At 42.0% G+C, this 15,082-nt stretch overlaps 1 protein-coding gene across 4 annotated transcripts in view; it reads right to left on the bottom strand.

Annotated features, from left to right (window-relative positions):
- LOC148033642 (FAD-binding protein) overlaps positions 1 to 14,950 on the bottom strand; it is a 48,943-nt gene extending 33,993 nt beyond the window's left edge. The window contains exons 1-4 of one of the 4 annotated variants that reach the window (XM_087681556.1): positions 14,255 to 14,769; positions 3,559 to 3,642; positions 3,275 to 3,367; positions 3,127 to 3,194 (exon numbers count right to left, since the gene is read on the bottom strand). In XM_087681556.1, the coding sequence (XP_087537682.1) occupies positions 3,127 to 3,194; positions 3,275 to 3,360 (154 nt within the window). In that variant the 5' untranslated portion in view covers positions 3,361 to 3,367; positions 3,559 to 3,642; positions 14,255 to 14,769. Of the gene's footprint in view, positions 1 to 3,126; positions 3,195 to 3,274; positions 3,415 to 3,558; positions 3,643 to 14,254; positions 14,771 to 14,822 lie in introns of those variants that run through there. The other 3 variants (XM_087681553.1, XM_087681555.1, XM_087681554.1) reach the window with 3 other exon arrangements.
- Between the last annotated feature and the right edge of the window lie 132 nt (positions 14,951 to 15,082).

Genomic DNA, 15,082 nt, shown 5'->3' with positions numbered 1-15,082 from the left:
ATTTCTAGAATCACAAATCTGCCACGAGGGTCCTGAGAAACCAACGATGGTTGAAGGGAAGATTTGACAGCAAACATAATTCCAAATTTATGTGGAGCACGACCACTAAAAAAGACTGCATAATCCTTACACACATAAGAAGATCTAGCCAAAGTGTGTTGTTTATGCTCCACAGCACAAAAAACGTCCCAATTTCCAACTAATACAACTTTCCACAACCGATACTGCTTATTACCCGAAGAAATACCTTTCACATTTCACAAAGTAATTCTCATGATAAATCACCAATAAGAAAAACTACTGAACCACCGCTTTCCCTTTCCCTTTTACAGAAATAGCTTTAGCTGGTTGCTACCTGGAATCTCTCCATCTCACTTCGGATTACATCTACAAGATCTTCCCTTTGCAAACCAACAATCGAAGCACAAGAAGGAAATTGTTGTTGCTGTGAACAAAAAACATCCCGAAGCGGCACATTTTTAAGCTAAAACACGCTTTTCAACTCATTAGCATTCCTAAACAGCCCCAAAACACAATTAAAGAAAAATCCTAAAAAGGGGAGCGGTCCGATAGAGTTTCAGTGATCCCCCAAAAACCCTAATTCTTTGGGGCACCCTTCAACATCTATAAATAGACAGGCTGCCCCCATTCAGCCTCATTCCTGTCTGTGCAGGTTTCACATCCTTGAGTGCAGATTTCAGCCATCAGTCCACACACACATGGCTGTCCAGCCCCAGAGACTGCTGCCACACCTGCTGTTGCATTTGCTCCTCCAGTGTGTAGGCGACAGCTAGCAGCCCATCTCCATCATCAGGCAACCTTCTGCTGCTGCGTTTGGACCTATTCTACACCTGGCGGCAGTTGGCGACTATATCCATAGCCTGCGTTTGGTGTCTCCTTCCCAGGCAATAGCTTTCTCCATCAGGTGACAACTACCAACCCTCTTCGTCATCAGTCCAGCTTGCGTTTGGTGCTCCAAGTCCTCCTAACACCTGTGTTTGTTGCATCGTTTCCATCCTACACTCCGACTGGTGGTCACAGACTTGAGATCCGTCTCCAGTGGAAGTCACTCTCCAACACAGTACTCTACCCTTGAGTATTTGTACACTCTTACATTCATTTGCAGTATTCATTCACTTCACAGTTATGTTCTTCTCTCCCTTCTTCTCTCTCTCTCTCTCTCTCTCTCTCTCTCTCTCTCTCTCTCTCTCTCTCTCTCTATGGCTGCCGCTTCTTTGCGCGCTGAAGCAGGGCAGGATTGTGCAGGCATTCATGCCCTCAGGCCCCGACAGAAGCAGCGCGAAGGGTCATGTCGCAGTAGCCATACCAGGACGCCATCGATCTCTCTCTCTCTCTCTCTCTCTCTCTCTCTCTCTCTCTCTCACACACACATATATATATATCCCCCCATCCCAGTCTATAAAGCTGAGCTATATTAATTACTGCAAAAGCACAAGAGTACAAGAGTCACAAAAAAAACTAAAGAGGCGACACAACAACTAAGGAAATTGTTGCATGCCAAGGGACTATCCTCTAGAGGAAGAAGGCTTTGCATTGAGCAAGATCCAGCTGCCAGTGGAGAAGCCCTTTCAATCTGGTCATAAGACTTTGAACACCAAAACTCGAATCAAATAAAGGTAGTCCAGGTGACCTAGTTATGCCAATAACCCCAGCTCTCTCTCTCTCTCTCTCTCTCTCTCTCTCTCTCTCTCTCTCTCTCTCTCTCTGTCCGTGGGATGAGTAGTATCAATTACAATAAAAGAATACAAATGTCCCAGAGAACTAGGAAGACAGTAGAAGTGCTGAGGAGAGTGTCATATGTCAAGGGACTAAGTCCTTCTGGGAGAGAATGCTTGCATGATGAACAAGAGTGAGCTGCCAATGAAGAAGACCATTCAGTCCGATGATACCGAACACAAGAATTAGAATTTTTTAAATATGCACAGGTTACCCAGCCCTCTCTCTCTCTCTCTCTCTCTCTCTCTCTCAGGCGGCCATGTGTATTACTTACTGTCTGCCACCTTTCTCTTTTACTTCCGCTTTTCCCCTACATCTTCTCTGCTGCCGATTTCAGGAATGGCAGCAAAGATGAACACCGACAAGTCTGAGAGCAACCTAACAGCCTGAAACACCAAATACATAGTCTGAAATATCAAATAATCAAAAACAGGAGCTTCCTTCAGTCCAGTAGAAATGGAACCTGCTGACATTGAGCAACTGATCAGAAACTGCATCAAAAAATTCAAGAAGGAAAGTGGAAATGCCCTCAGTACAGTAAATCCACAGCTTGTCAAGCAAATTAGGAAGTTGGAAATGGAGTGTTTATAACTTTCTGCAAGAGTTGCAACACAGGACAAGGAGATCAACACACCTAGAACAGGTTGGAAGAAGGTCACAGACTAGAGGAAGGCAAAATCCAGCCACATGTAATTGAGAAGCTCACTAAGATCGAAGAGGAAGTTCCCCATTTATAGGAGAAAGAGGAAAAAACCAAAAAAAATGTAACTTCTAAGATAGAAATACTCAAGAAGACACAAAAACAAATAGAGGAAACTTACATGGATACACTAGTAAAAAAAGGGAAATGAGTGGTGGAGCTAAAAGTTCATGACACAAAGGAGGAAGACACTAAGAAGTTCAAGGAAACAATGCACACATCAGCTTGGAGGGTAGGTAAGAAGCTAAATAAGTAAAATGGAATTGGAGAAAGCTCAAAAGAACCAGCTCTTACCTCGCAGAGATTGAAACATCCAACGTAGAAAGTGACTGTTTAAAATGCCTAGATGGATCTTTTGATATTGTAGTCCTATCCCGTAAGGATAGATTGATCTTAGAGTTTAGCTTTACTTTTTCTTCTTTATTTTTCCAATTGACTACGCCTTTTGGCACCCGATGTGGAATGTACAAATGATGATTAATGTACTTGATTTGTCCTTTAGATCAGTAATGGCCTCCACGCAACATTAATATAACTTTCTTTCTCTCTCACACATATTTAAAAATTCCCATGAATTCCTTAACCCGAAAGTGCCATCTGAAGGTCAAGCTTAAATATAAATTGTGCATAAAAATAGCCTAAAAATCAACATTGTGTGTTGTATCATAGCTAGATAGCAAGAAAAATACCTAGTTCTTGTTGAAAGCCTGAAAGTAACTTGATGCTGGAGCCTTCTTTTCCTTTAAATTTCAGTGCTCTGTTAAGAGAACCAAACCACAATATGGAAGGACTTAAAGCTAGCATAAACCTCACAATGAAAATCAAAAATAAAATTACCCGGTGCTAAAGAGTCGAAACAAGGCTAATGCTTCTTTTGAATCAACAAATGGCTCTTTTGCTTCCTTACTTAAAGCCCTTTCCATCCCAGAACTGCAAGCATTTCAACACAAAATATTGTTGAACATTGTTGTTGGCATCTACACAAACGGTAGAAAAAAGGAACAATCAGTCAAAATAAAGGTGCATGATATGCGCATGAACATTGTTGTTGGTATCTGTACAAGTTTTGGACATTCTGAAAAAATGCTAGAATGGGTTTTTTTCTTTTAATTTATACTTACAAAAATACGCTAACATAGAGCCTTCTCCTTATACCTCCATTTATGTAATATAAACTTGGTTACATTTAAAATGATGGCTAACACCTACACAACAAGTCAAAAAGAAAAAGAGAGAGAGAAACATATATTAGTATCTACCTGAGGCTGAATTAGCCTATGAGACAAATCAATATACAGCAAGTCCATATCTTGAGTATGATGTAAACTCTAAACTCCCAAGTCTAGTCCCTGTAGAGAGTGATACAAGCATACAATCGTGATGGTATGGCAAGATGCATTATGCCTCTCTCCTTCACCAATCTATGATGCCATGCCTAGATCTAAGCAATTTGTGCCTCATATGGTCGTGGTGATTTGTCTTAAGGTCGTTTGCATCTCTTGGTGGCCCTAGTTTCCAAGGCTCTTTGTAACTATGAGCCCTCACAATGAGGTGGGTAATATGGGAGGAGGGGACTGTGGCACACTAGCAGGCCTGAGGCACTTAAAAAATGTGGATGGGGTCTCTAGCCCTACATTTGTAGAAGACACACTCGACGCATCATGTAGCTTTGTGTGTGTGCGCACGCACACGCATGCGCATGTGTGTGTCATTGCATATTCAAGCACTTTATGTTTTGTCCCACTCCACATAATCTCCAAATGTGTGTTACGGAGTGGAAGACTCTCCAAATTCAACATGGACTATTGTGTTGCATCGAGTCTGTTTACTTCTACACCATGGATTAAGGGCAGCAAACTTCCATTGCTTTCATTTCTCCATCATCATCTTTGCCAAAAACACTCATCAAAGGCAAAATTGGGAAAACTGATGGTTAAGACAGAAAGATACCTTAAGCTTCGACCATCAACATTACAACTTGATCTTCTTCTTTTTTGGCCAAAACAAAGTGTGGCTAATTATATTACTTAGACAAAAATACAATGAAGTACAAGTGCTCAACAATCTAGCAAAAGCAAAATGCCAAACAATCAAGTATATACAAGGCCTCTCAGAGCCGCAAAGCTATAATGTTGAACTAGGTCTAACTTGCAATCACTTAGTATAGAAGCATGATGTGCTAAGTGGTAAGCAATGATATATAGTGCAAGCAAAGTGTAAAGTGATGTACAATACAACACCCACATAGGGATACTCCAGAAAAGGAGGGGGGTGGATGGGTGGAGTACTACATGACTAGATGTATGATTGAGTAATGATACAATAACATTGTGCATGCCATCCTCCCTAGCTCCACTGGTCAAGATCAGTGGTATAGTAAGTCATACACCCTAACAAGAGAATATATGGGCAGCATCTAGATTGAACCCTCACCTTTGTCATGTGTTGCTCATGTCATCAGCATATCTCCATCATTTCTTTGTGGTGTCTTGTGTCTAATAACCCTACACTCTTGATCAGCATGCAACTCTAATCTCCTCTGTTCTTTGGACTGTCACTCTCTTTGTGTAGATGCAATATGTGTGATTGTTATTTAGGAAAAATCTATGAGCTGTGACTATTTGGGGCCTCTCTGCATGGTGCCTAACAAGAGTAGTGCTGTGCAAAGCCTCTAGATCTCAAGTAGGAACTGGCCCAAGCATCGATAGTCTGGGAACCCCATGACTAGTCTCAGGGAGGTGTCACATCTGCTATTTGGCCCCTCTCTGCATGTTGCTCGACTAGAGTAACCTTGCGCGGAGCCTCTAAATCTCAAGTAGGACTGGCCCAAGCACCGTTGGTCCAGGGACTCCATGACTAGCCTTAAGAAGTGTCACATCTAAATAGTGTGGCATATCTCGCTCGAACTACAGTATAGACCATGCATCTACAGATGTAGTCCTCACTCTACACCTCCTAACATAATCTACAAATCCTCTCAACTCTACTAATGTGGGCTACTCTCCTTGTCTCAATCTCAAAATGATGAGAGGAGACACTAAGCTAACCAATGGCTATTCGCATCTCATGTGGCATGTATATGTATAGGTATCTAGGCCTCTCAATGAAACTATCTGTCATGGTCCTCATGTAGTCCCTATAGTATGATATCTTTGGGGGGAAGTAAAACCAACCTTCCTTCAATGGATGGGAGGTAATTCCTTGATTACAACTTAATTACAGCACCAAGCATTTATTGCAAAACAAAATATACAAATTTACCTACTAATCTTTAGACAATGGACACCCGGTTGGCCGCCCCTTTTGGTATTTCTTTAGCTTTATTGAAGTAGAAGTTTATTTGCAATGGGATTCTCCCGATCCCCTACACAATCCAAACTCCCCTTGTTGTCCAAAGTGTATATCAGAGCTGAGTTCATTAGCTCAGCTCAGAATTGCTTTGTTCAACCTTCAAAAGTGTCTGCCCCTTGTACCAGAGGTCCGTCAACTCCCAGTGTGGTGACAATTGCGCCCTCTACAAAGCAACACCCTGAGCAGCCCTCGTCAGTCAGCCTGTCTGCCCGTACCTGCAATGCGCCACCTTGAGGCGATCATCCTCGCCAATCTACTTGCGCCGCCCCTGATGTGCTACCTACGCCAACCCCTGGCCTGTCTCCTGCGCCCTGTGCCCTGTGCTGCGCTGCCACACCCTGTGGCCTACGCCACGGCCACCAGCTCGATTGGTCACATTGAGGTTTTTTTTAATAATTAATTTAAATTTTTATTTTTCTATTCCAGATTCATCTCTGGAAAAGGACATTCTACCCGAGCAGGCACAGAAATCTAGATACATGTCTGGGACACAATTGATGCAAATTTCTTGGCAAATAAGTCAAGAATTTTGGGGCTTTTGGGCTTTATGAAGACATTGGCAAATGTATTGCAATCTCAGTCAGTAATAGACTGCTTTTGACAATTTTGGGACAATAAATTTTGGGGTTTTTGCTCATACATTGTTGCTAAGCATTGAATGCACCTTGGACTGTGTACATTACAGACAGTTTTGACAAAGTGTACCTCTGTGTACTAATTGCAGCAAGCTATTTGCTGTAATTTCTGGAAATTTTGGAGATTTCTAGGTTAATTTAGCTTGGACATTGTTCTTTTGCTTCTTCTGGAATTGATTATCATGGCAAATCAAGGAGGGGATGTATTTACCTATGTATCCAAGGAGGACAGATTGGATGGTAACAACTACTCACTTTGGTCATTCATGATGAAGAATGTGCTGGTTGCGAAAAATCTTTGGGACTATGTCAGTGGAGAAGAAGTTAGGCTCGGAGTTGTGGCTCCTGCTACTCCTCCTCCACAAGGACGTGGCCAACGCGCACCTCAGCCTATTCAGCCTGCTCTACTTCAGCCACTTCCCCAAAGATCAACAGCTCAAAAAGCATGGGATACACGCGATGCATAGGCTTTGTCGTTGCTTGTATTGGCATTCCAACGGTCCATCATCCCTCACATTTAACCTGCAACTTCTTCACGAGAAGCTTGGCTAACTTTGGAGCAGATGTTTGCCGGTAAAAATCAGACCCGCATCTCTTTCTTAAAGAAAGAGATTGAGACGTTGAAGATGGATGAGGGTGATTCTATGCAAGATCACTTGAACAAAATTCAGGGCTTACGTGAGCAACTTATGAATGTCGATGAGTACTACTCAAATGCACAGCTGATATCTACTACATTGAACTTGTACTTGGCTTTTCATACAGCCCTAAACCTCACCATGAGGATTGCCCCACAACCGATTACTTTTCTTCAAATAATCAGTTTGCATCTAGAGGAGGAGCAAACAAGAAGAAATAGTGGTGTGGATGTCATAGCCTCTAAGCAGGCTTTTATGGCAAGACAGACAGGCAAAGGCAGCCAAGTAAAAAATGCTCCACATAGCTCTGGGACTTCAGGTACTTCACAGAGTAATAAAAAACAAGAGGGCACACGAGCCAAAAAGGGCAAATGCCATTATTGCAATAAGCCAGGCCACTACATCACTGAGTGTAGAAAGCACATCGCCAAGGAGAAGAAAAAAAAGTCAAGGATGTCTGTTTCAGATGCTCCTTCCACTGCTACTGAGTCAGTGTCCTTTGTTGCAAACAGGGACTATTGCTTTTACACATGCAGTTATGACTCTTCTTGGGCTGATAGAGCATTTAGCTCTACTGAGGATACAAGTAATTGGTTTTTTGACAATGGTGCTTCTAGGCACATTACATCTCGCAGAGATTTATTTACTTCTGTTGGTGCAGCTCTAGTTGGCAAGTCTATACAGTGTGCCAACAATGCATCATACCCTATTAGAGGTATTGGGGAGATTGTGCTCACAGCCATTGATGGCTCTATTCTTCGCCTACAAGATGATTTGTTTGTGCCAGATATAAAGAAGAATTTGCTATCTATTTCTTCTTTGGTACGTTGTGGATTGCAGGTCATCTTTGATGATGACAAATGCATGGTCAGAGATAAGGAACACATGACTTTGTGGTCTTGACTGGCACTTTATGTCATGGGTTATATGAGTTGGATGCTCTTTTAGTTGATCAGTCAGTATACTTAGCATCCACTCTTACTCCTGCTATGTTACAGGCAGAGTTATGGCATGCTCGCATGGGGCATGTGAACAATGGTAGCTTGATACTCTTACAACGTACACAAATGCTAGATGGATTACCTCTTTTGGAGAGACCTCCTGAGCACTTGTGCGAAGAATGTATGTTGGGAAAAATGCATCGGTTTTTGTTTCCCCGTGATATTGCTTTTGGAGCCATAGCCAAGTTACAATTAGTGCATTCAGATGTATGTGGCCCTATGCAGACAAAGTCATTGAGTGGATGTTATTATTTTGTGACTTTTATTGATGACTTTACTCGCTTCTGTTGGGTCTATTCTTTGGTGAGAAAGTCAGAAGTGTGTGATGCATTTTTGGCTTTTGTAGCACTTGTTGAAAACCAATCTGGCTATAAAATAAAGACTCTCCGTTCAGACCGAGGAGAGGAATATATGTTCTCTATGCTGAATTCTTTTTTGAAGCAGAAGGGCATTGTTCATCAGTTTACTACTACTTATACTCCACAGCAAAATGGGGTTGCATAGAGGAAGAATCGGTCACTTATGGAGATGGCCAAATTAATGCTGAAAGCAAAAAGCTTGCCACATAGTTTTTGGATGGAAGCCGTAATGTGTGCTTGCCATGTTTTAAAAAGATGCCCCACCAAAGCATTAAATAATGTTACGCCTTTTGAGACTTGGAACAACCGGAAACCTTCCATTGGGCACTTTCATACCTTTGGGTGTCTTGCATATGTACACATTCCCTAGGTACTTAGAAAAAAGTTGGATAACAAGGCTGTCAAATGCATTTTTGTGGGATATAGTAGTGAGAGCAAAGGCTACAGACTCCATGATCCTGTCTCTAAAAAGATGTTTGTCAGTAGGGATGTACTCTTTGATGAAAAATCAGAATTATCCCTTGCTGGTTTTAACACATATCAAGCTGCCCGTGACGTATTTGAAGGGCTATTGCCCATTTCATTTGGTGATTCAACTGGAGCTTCAGCAAGTGAACTTACTGTTCAGCCAACTGCTCCATTGGAAAATGCACAAAATCAGCCATTGGCTGATCTGAATATTCACCAAAGTGCTGAACCTGAAATTCAGTAAGAACTTGTGCACAGTCAGGAGGCAAGACAAATGCCTAGATGGTATTTACAGACTATGAAAGATAGTCATCTGGATGCACCCATGGCTGGTCATACTAGAAGGCAAGCTCGTATGCATGATACTACACATACCATGGAGTTTGTTATGGCAGCAAGTACAATTGATGATGAGGAACCTAATGTTTTGAGGATGCACAACATAGTGTGCATTGGATGGCAGCAATACAAGCTGAATTTGATTCTATCATTAAGAATCAAACATTGGATTTAGTGTCTTTGCCCATTGGGAAGAAAGCCATTGGAACAAAATGGGTCTACAAGCTGAAAAGGAATGTAGATGGATCCATTGACAAATATAAGGCAAGACTTGTAGCTAAGGGCTATGCACAGAAGAAAGGCATTGACTATGAGGATACATTTGCTCCTACCTCCCGTATGACTACCATCAAGTCTATGGTTACTTTGGCTGCCCATTATGGATGGACTATGCATCAGCTAGATATTAAAACTGCATTTTTACATGGGGAACTTCATGAGGAAGTATATATATAGCAGCCCATTGGTTTTGCAGTTGAGGGATCCGAACACTTAGTTTGCAAACTAAAAAAGGCTTTATATGGCTTGAAACAAGCTCCTAGAGCTTGGTATGCAAAGATTGATGCCTTTTTTACTCAGCCAAGGGTTTATAAACAGCTCATCTGAGTCTACCCTTTACGTATGTAAAGAGGGGGAATCCATGCTGATCATTTGTCTATATGTTGATGACCTTTTGCTTACAGGGACACATGCTAATCAGATTTCAGCATTTAAACAAAATTTGCATCAAACTTTTGAGATGTCAGACTTGGGTCTTTGCATTATTACTTGGGCATTCAATTCATACATGATGCTAGAGGTATTGGTTTATCACAATCAATATACTTTGGTAAACTTCTTGAAAAGTTTGGCTTACAAGATTGCAAGCCAGTCTGTACACCAATGGAACATGGACTAAAGTTGTCATTACATGATGACAGTGATTTGTTTGATATACACACATATACTCTAGCAGTTGGATGTATTATTTACCTATACAACACTAGGCCAGACATACAATTTGTAGTTTCAGCCCTGAACAAATATATGCATCAGCCATGCATGTCACATTGGCAAGCTGTTAAGTGTGTCTTTTGTTACTTGTAGGGTACTAGATCTCTTGGATTGCTTTATGCCAAGGAGGGACCACTGTAGTTACATGCTTCCAGTGATTCTGATTGGGCTAGTGATTATGATTCACATCACTCCACTAGTGGCGATTGTTTCTTTCTTGGCTCATCTTGCATATCTTGGCTTAGCAAGAAACAATCCACTGTTGCCACATCGTCATGTGAAGCTGAATACAAGGTAGCTTTCACTACCACAGTTGAATGTGTATGGATTAGACGCCTGCTAGCTGATTCGGATGTCTGTTTTACAGAGCCTACTCCTTTGTTCACTGACAGTCAAATTGCCATTGCAGTGGCACGGAACCCAGTGTTTGATGCATGCACGAAACACATTGAGATACATTATCACTTTGTCATAGAGAGGCTACATGCAGGTGATATCAGCCTTGTCTATTGTCCTACCACCAGTAATGTGGCAGACATCTTCACCAAAGCTCTTTCTCATAACAAATTTGAAGCATTTCGCAATGCTTTAAATTTGATGTCCTTTGGTGGCGGATGATCCTTGTACTTTTGATCACTCTTCACTCCAGGGGGATTTTGTTGGGTTTCACTCACGCCTATGCTCACAGAGGAGTGTCGGTGATCAGTAGGACACTAGAGTACTTTTAAACTCTCAGTACGAGAGATTTTTCCCCCAAACTTATTCTCTTATTTCATATGTACCTGTGTAATATCTTATTTCGTATGTATTCGGGTGTAAACACCCCCTTCAACCCTAAGATTTAAGGGTTGTACTTTGTACTTTTCAGTTACACTCTTTCAGTCTATTGCATTGGGTGTCATGCTTCACTCTCCACTCTGTCTACTGCACTCTCAACTAAGCTTCGATTCTCTCAGCCTCTCACATTGCATTTGTATTAGACCCTGTCTTCTAAGGCTGCTACTCATCAACCGCAGTTGTTTAAACTTGCATTTTGCAGCCAATTCCCCTACAACTATTGCATTGATCAATCTAACCCCTCTCCTACCAGTGTTTGGTGCTAATGTCAGCAGAGCAGGCCATATAGCAACCAAGTAAGACATCTCAACAAGCTAACGCCATCATGCAACAAGTTATGATTGACACAGTCATGTGGTAATTTGGGAGGCCCTAAACATACTATAAATAGACAGTCTTCCCTCCCACTCAGTCGATCTCCTTTTAGCAGATTGCATGTACCAAAGCTTCGCTACCCACACCCCATTTGCAAAGGACATCTAAACCAAAGCTACCCCATACTATCTACCATCATCTGGTGCCTATTTGGAACCATCTTCTCGCAGATTTTTCCTCTATTATATTCATCAGCTATCTATCACAGCCTAGTCTTTGCGTTTATTGCTTGGTGATCCTCAAAAGTTGGAATTTGGAAGAAAATGATGGCTATCCGTGTTCTCTTGCAGGATTGTGGTAGTGGTCCTGCTAAGAGAAATTGGAGCACGTGGGCATTGTTTCACACCAAAAAGAGAAATAAGTTGAAGACTGCTCGACTTGAGAGATTGGTTTTTTGCCATTGTAACTTGCCCTTGATTGAGAATTTGAGTTACACACTTAAGCCAAAGCAAGTAAATGTAAATAAGATTGACATAGAAGGTGAGGGACATTCCTACCATTCTAGAGGAGAGACACCTACAATATGCTATATGAGGAGATGTCTGCACCTACACATCAAACACAATCCAGGGTTGCTTCTTCCTCTACAGCTCCAGTGTGTGAGGAATTGAAGTGTTTTGATATAGAGAATTAACTAATAAATGGTGTTACTCCATCGTATATTTATAGTTATATTTATGACTATATATATTCTTATTTTTATACCTATATTTTTTGGATTCCCATTTCCCCATTTCAAACCAGGCCAAAACACAATTTCACAACTTTGAAACATGTTTCTATTTCGCCTTTTCCGAAACTCCTAGCAACTCTGGTCCCATAAGCCAAACCCTAATTTGGGAGGATTCACTCATCTATAAATAGACAGACTATCCACCACTCAACCCATCCTCGTTTTTGCATATTGTTAGCGCCCTGTCTCCGGTGTCTATACCCCTTCTTTAAAGGATATCTCAATTCGAGCTTATGTCCACCATCTTCCACTTGCATCTGGCCTTCCTCATCAATTGATGATCAGCACAAAACCCTCTAGATCTTACGTTTGTTGCCTTGGGACAGTCTACAGCCTGCTGGCAACTATTTCCATCCGTCACCATCCGTCTAAGAAGCTGCTGCACTCTGCATTTGCTGCTGCCAGGCGGTTTACTTCCTACGTTTGCTGCATTGGTGCTGGCATCATCATCCGCAAAGGCAGCATACTGCTGCATTTTGCAGCTGTCAGTGGTCATCTACCTGCTCCAATCACTTTTCAACTGCTGCCCATTGTCAAAGTTATCCCAATCTTGTTCAGTAGACTCTCCAGATCCATGTGCTATTGCTGTACACTTTCGAAGGCTATCTACTATGTTTCAAGATCCGTGAGAGTACGACACTCTCCAACTCATACTCTCTACCCCAATCCTAGAGACATGGAGTTCGAGGCTCAATATTCACCTTGCATAGTGTGTTTGCTACATTGAGCATTGTATTTATCCATTATCATTCATACATCTTTGGTGTTCATTGTCTTTGAGTTACCCTAACCCTACTAAGTTTTCAATCTGTGATTTATCGCACGATTGTGTTTGTTATTTGTAGACGAGTATTTCTTCACAACAATCACGACCACAAAGTCTGTCATATGACTTCTCATTGTGATTGGATCCAAGATTTCCATCATAGAGGGGCAATGTCACCATTGGTCACAACTCATCAATGCGTGTTTGAGGTGTGGGCACTATCCCACTTCTTCTGGAGACAAATTCTTCAGCTAAAGTCTTCTATATCCTTATCCTTGACTTAGGCTTCAATCTACTCTATGTCCTTGGACTTACTTCGGCTAAAGTCCTCTATATCCCCGACTTGGACTTCAATCTACTCTATGTCCTTGGACTTACTCAGATGGGGACCTGTGCGATCTTCACCCATGAGGTGGTGACCATTGAGCACAGTGTCACTAGAGGTGTCATATGGACCAGTATCCAAGAGGGCACGCTTTACAAGCTCACAACCCTTCCTACCCTATCTTCATTGGCACTTGCACTCTTATGACATGCTCATAATAGGCACCTTAGCTTCAACTCTATTCAACATGCATCTAGGAAGGCCAGTTGAGGGCTTACCAGACTTCCCTTCCAAAACTCCTACTTTACACCCTAGTTGTTGGAGGGGCAAACAGTATCACACACCTTTTCCCAAGACAAATACTAGAGCATCTTTTCCCTTGGAGTTGGTTCATACCAACTTATGCAACCCTAAGCAAACATCTTCCTTAGGGAAAGCCAAATATCTCATACTATTAGTAGATGATTTTTCCAAGTATGTATGGGCTTATTTTCTAGAATTAAAATATGAGGCGTATTACTAATTTTGTCAGTGAAAGACTTTTGTGGAGAAGCAATTTGTCATAGGATTCGAGGAATTCAAGTTGATCTTGGAGGAGAGTTTTTATCTAATGAGTTTGACAAGTTTTATAGGCAGTATGGGATACGGATGGAGTTCTTTAATACCAATACTCCATCCAAAAATGGCATTGTGCAGCAATAGAGTCAGACCATGTTGAAGACGGCCTATTCTATGCATGAGCACCAAGGGTTATCGCAACCCTTTGGGCGGAAGTTGTGTCTATCACACTTCATATACACATCAGGACATTGGTCAAATATGGGGGCCCAACCTTGATCACCGCAACAAATCAGGCCGTACATATGATTGGATGGAGATCGATGAAGAGGCCACTAGTACCCACGATTTCCAAGATGATTAGATATAAGGCATTAGCCCCACATGAGATTGTTAGACATGAGCTAGGAGCTCCTTCAATTGTAGTAGAAGCTCTTACCAAATAAATTTCCTTCATACCCCCCTTATGGGAGCTCCCTCGACATAGATATGCGCTTTTAGCCCTCAAGCCCTCACAACAACTTGTTCTCTCTCTCTTTCTTTGGGCCAAGAGGGTTGTCGTCGAGGCATATCACCGCCGTCGCTGGTCAAAACCTTCTCTCCAAGACAAATCTGCTCAGACGGAGCAACTGTGGAGCAAGTGTAGGCATATCACCGCCATTGCTGGTCAAAACCTTCTTGCCAGGGCAAACTTGGAGGAGGAGCAGGAGGTGCAGTCTATGGAACCGCAGCAGCACGGTGAGTCCGTCTTTGTACTTACTACTGACTAAAAGGGTGGCAGGTCAATTTGCAAGAGAGTACGACACGAATTTGACAGGTATGTCCATCATGTGCCTTCTTTGCTCCATGATATTTTCGTCTCCCAGAAGTGCCGCCCTTCCCTTACTCTTGACAATGTTTCAGCCGGAAGGCCCCTCGGGCCTCGATACAGGAATGGTGGCAGCATTATTTTATACAAACGGCAAAAATAAAATTACCGCTGCCTGTAAAACCCCGATACAACATACCTTTTTGGAGGTGACGCAGGTAAAGGCCTTACTCCTGTTGGCCCTTGAAGTTCATCCAAAGGGACATTCCTGCTAGCTTTCTGCCCACTAACCATGGAGTCTAATTCCTCTTCCTCGACCTACCTTAAAATAACATAAGAAAATAGCCTGAGACTAAAAGAGAGAGAGAGAGAGAGAGAGAGAGAGAGAGAGAGTTTATTTATTTACCAAAAAACGAGAGAGTTTATTTAATTTTATTAACAATTGGTTTAATTTTATTG

The sequence above is a fragment of the Lygodium microphyllum genome, chromosome 7, assembly GCF_053477565.2.
Source record: "Lygodium microphyllum isolate KBCC chromosome 7, Lygodium_microphyllum_v1.1.10, whole genome shotgun sequence".
Taxonomy (NCBI): Eukaryota; Viridiplantae; Streptophyta; class Polypodiopsida; order Schizaeales; family Lygodiaceae; genus Lygodium; species Lygodium microphyllum.
Note: the sequence above shows the minus strand (reverse complement) of the source record. Positions and strands in the feature narration are given on the sequence as shown.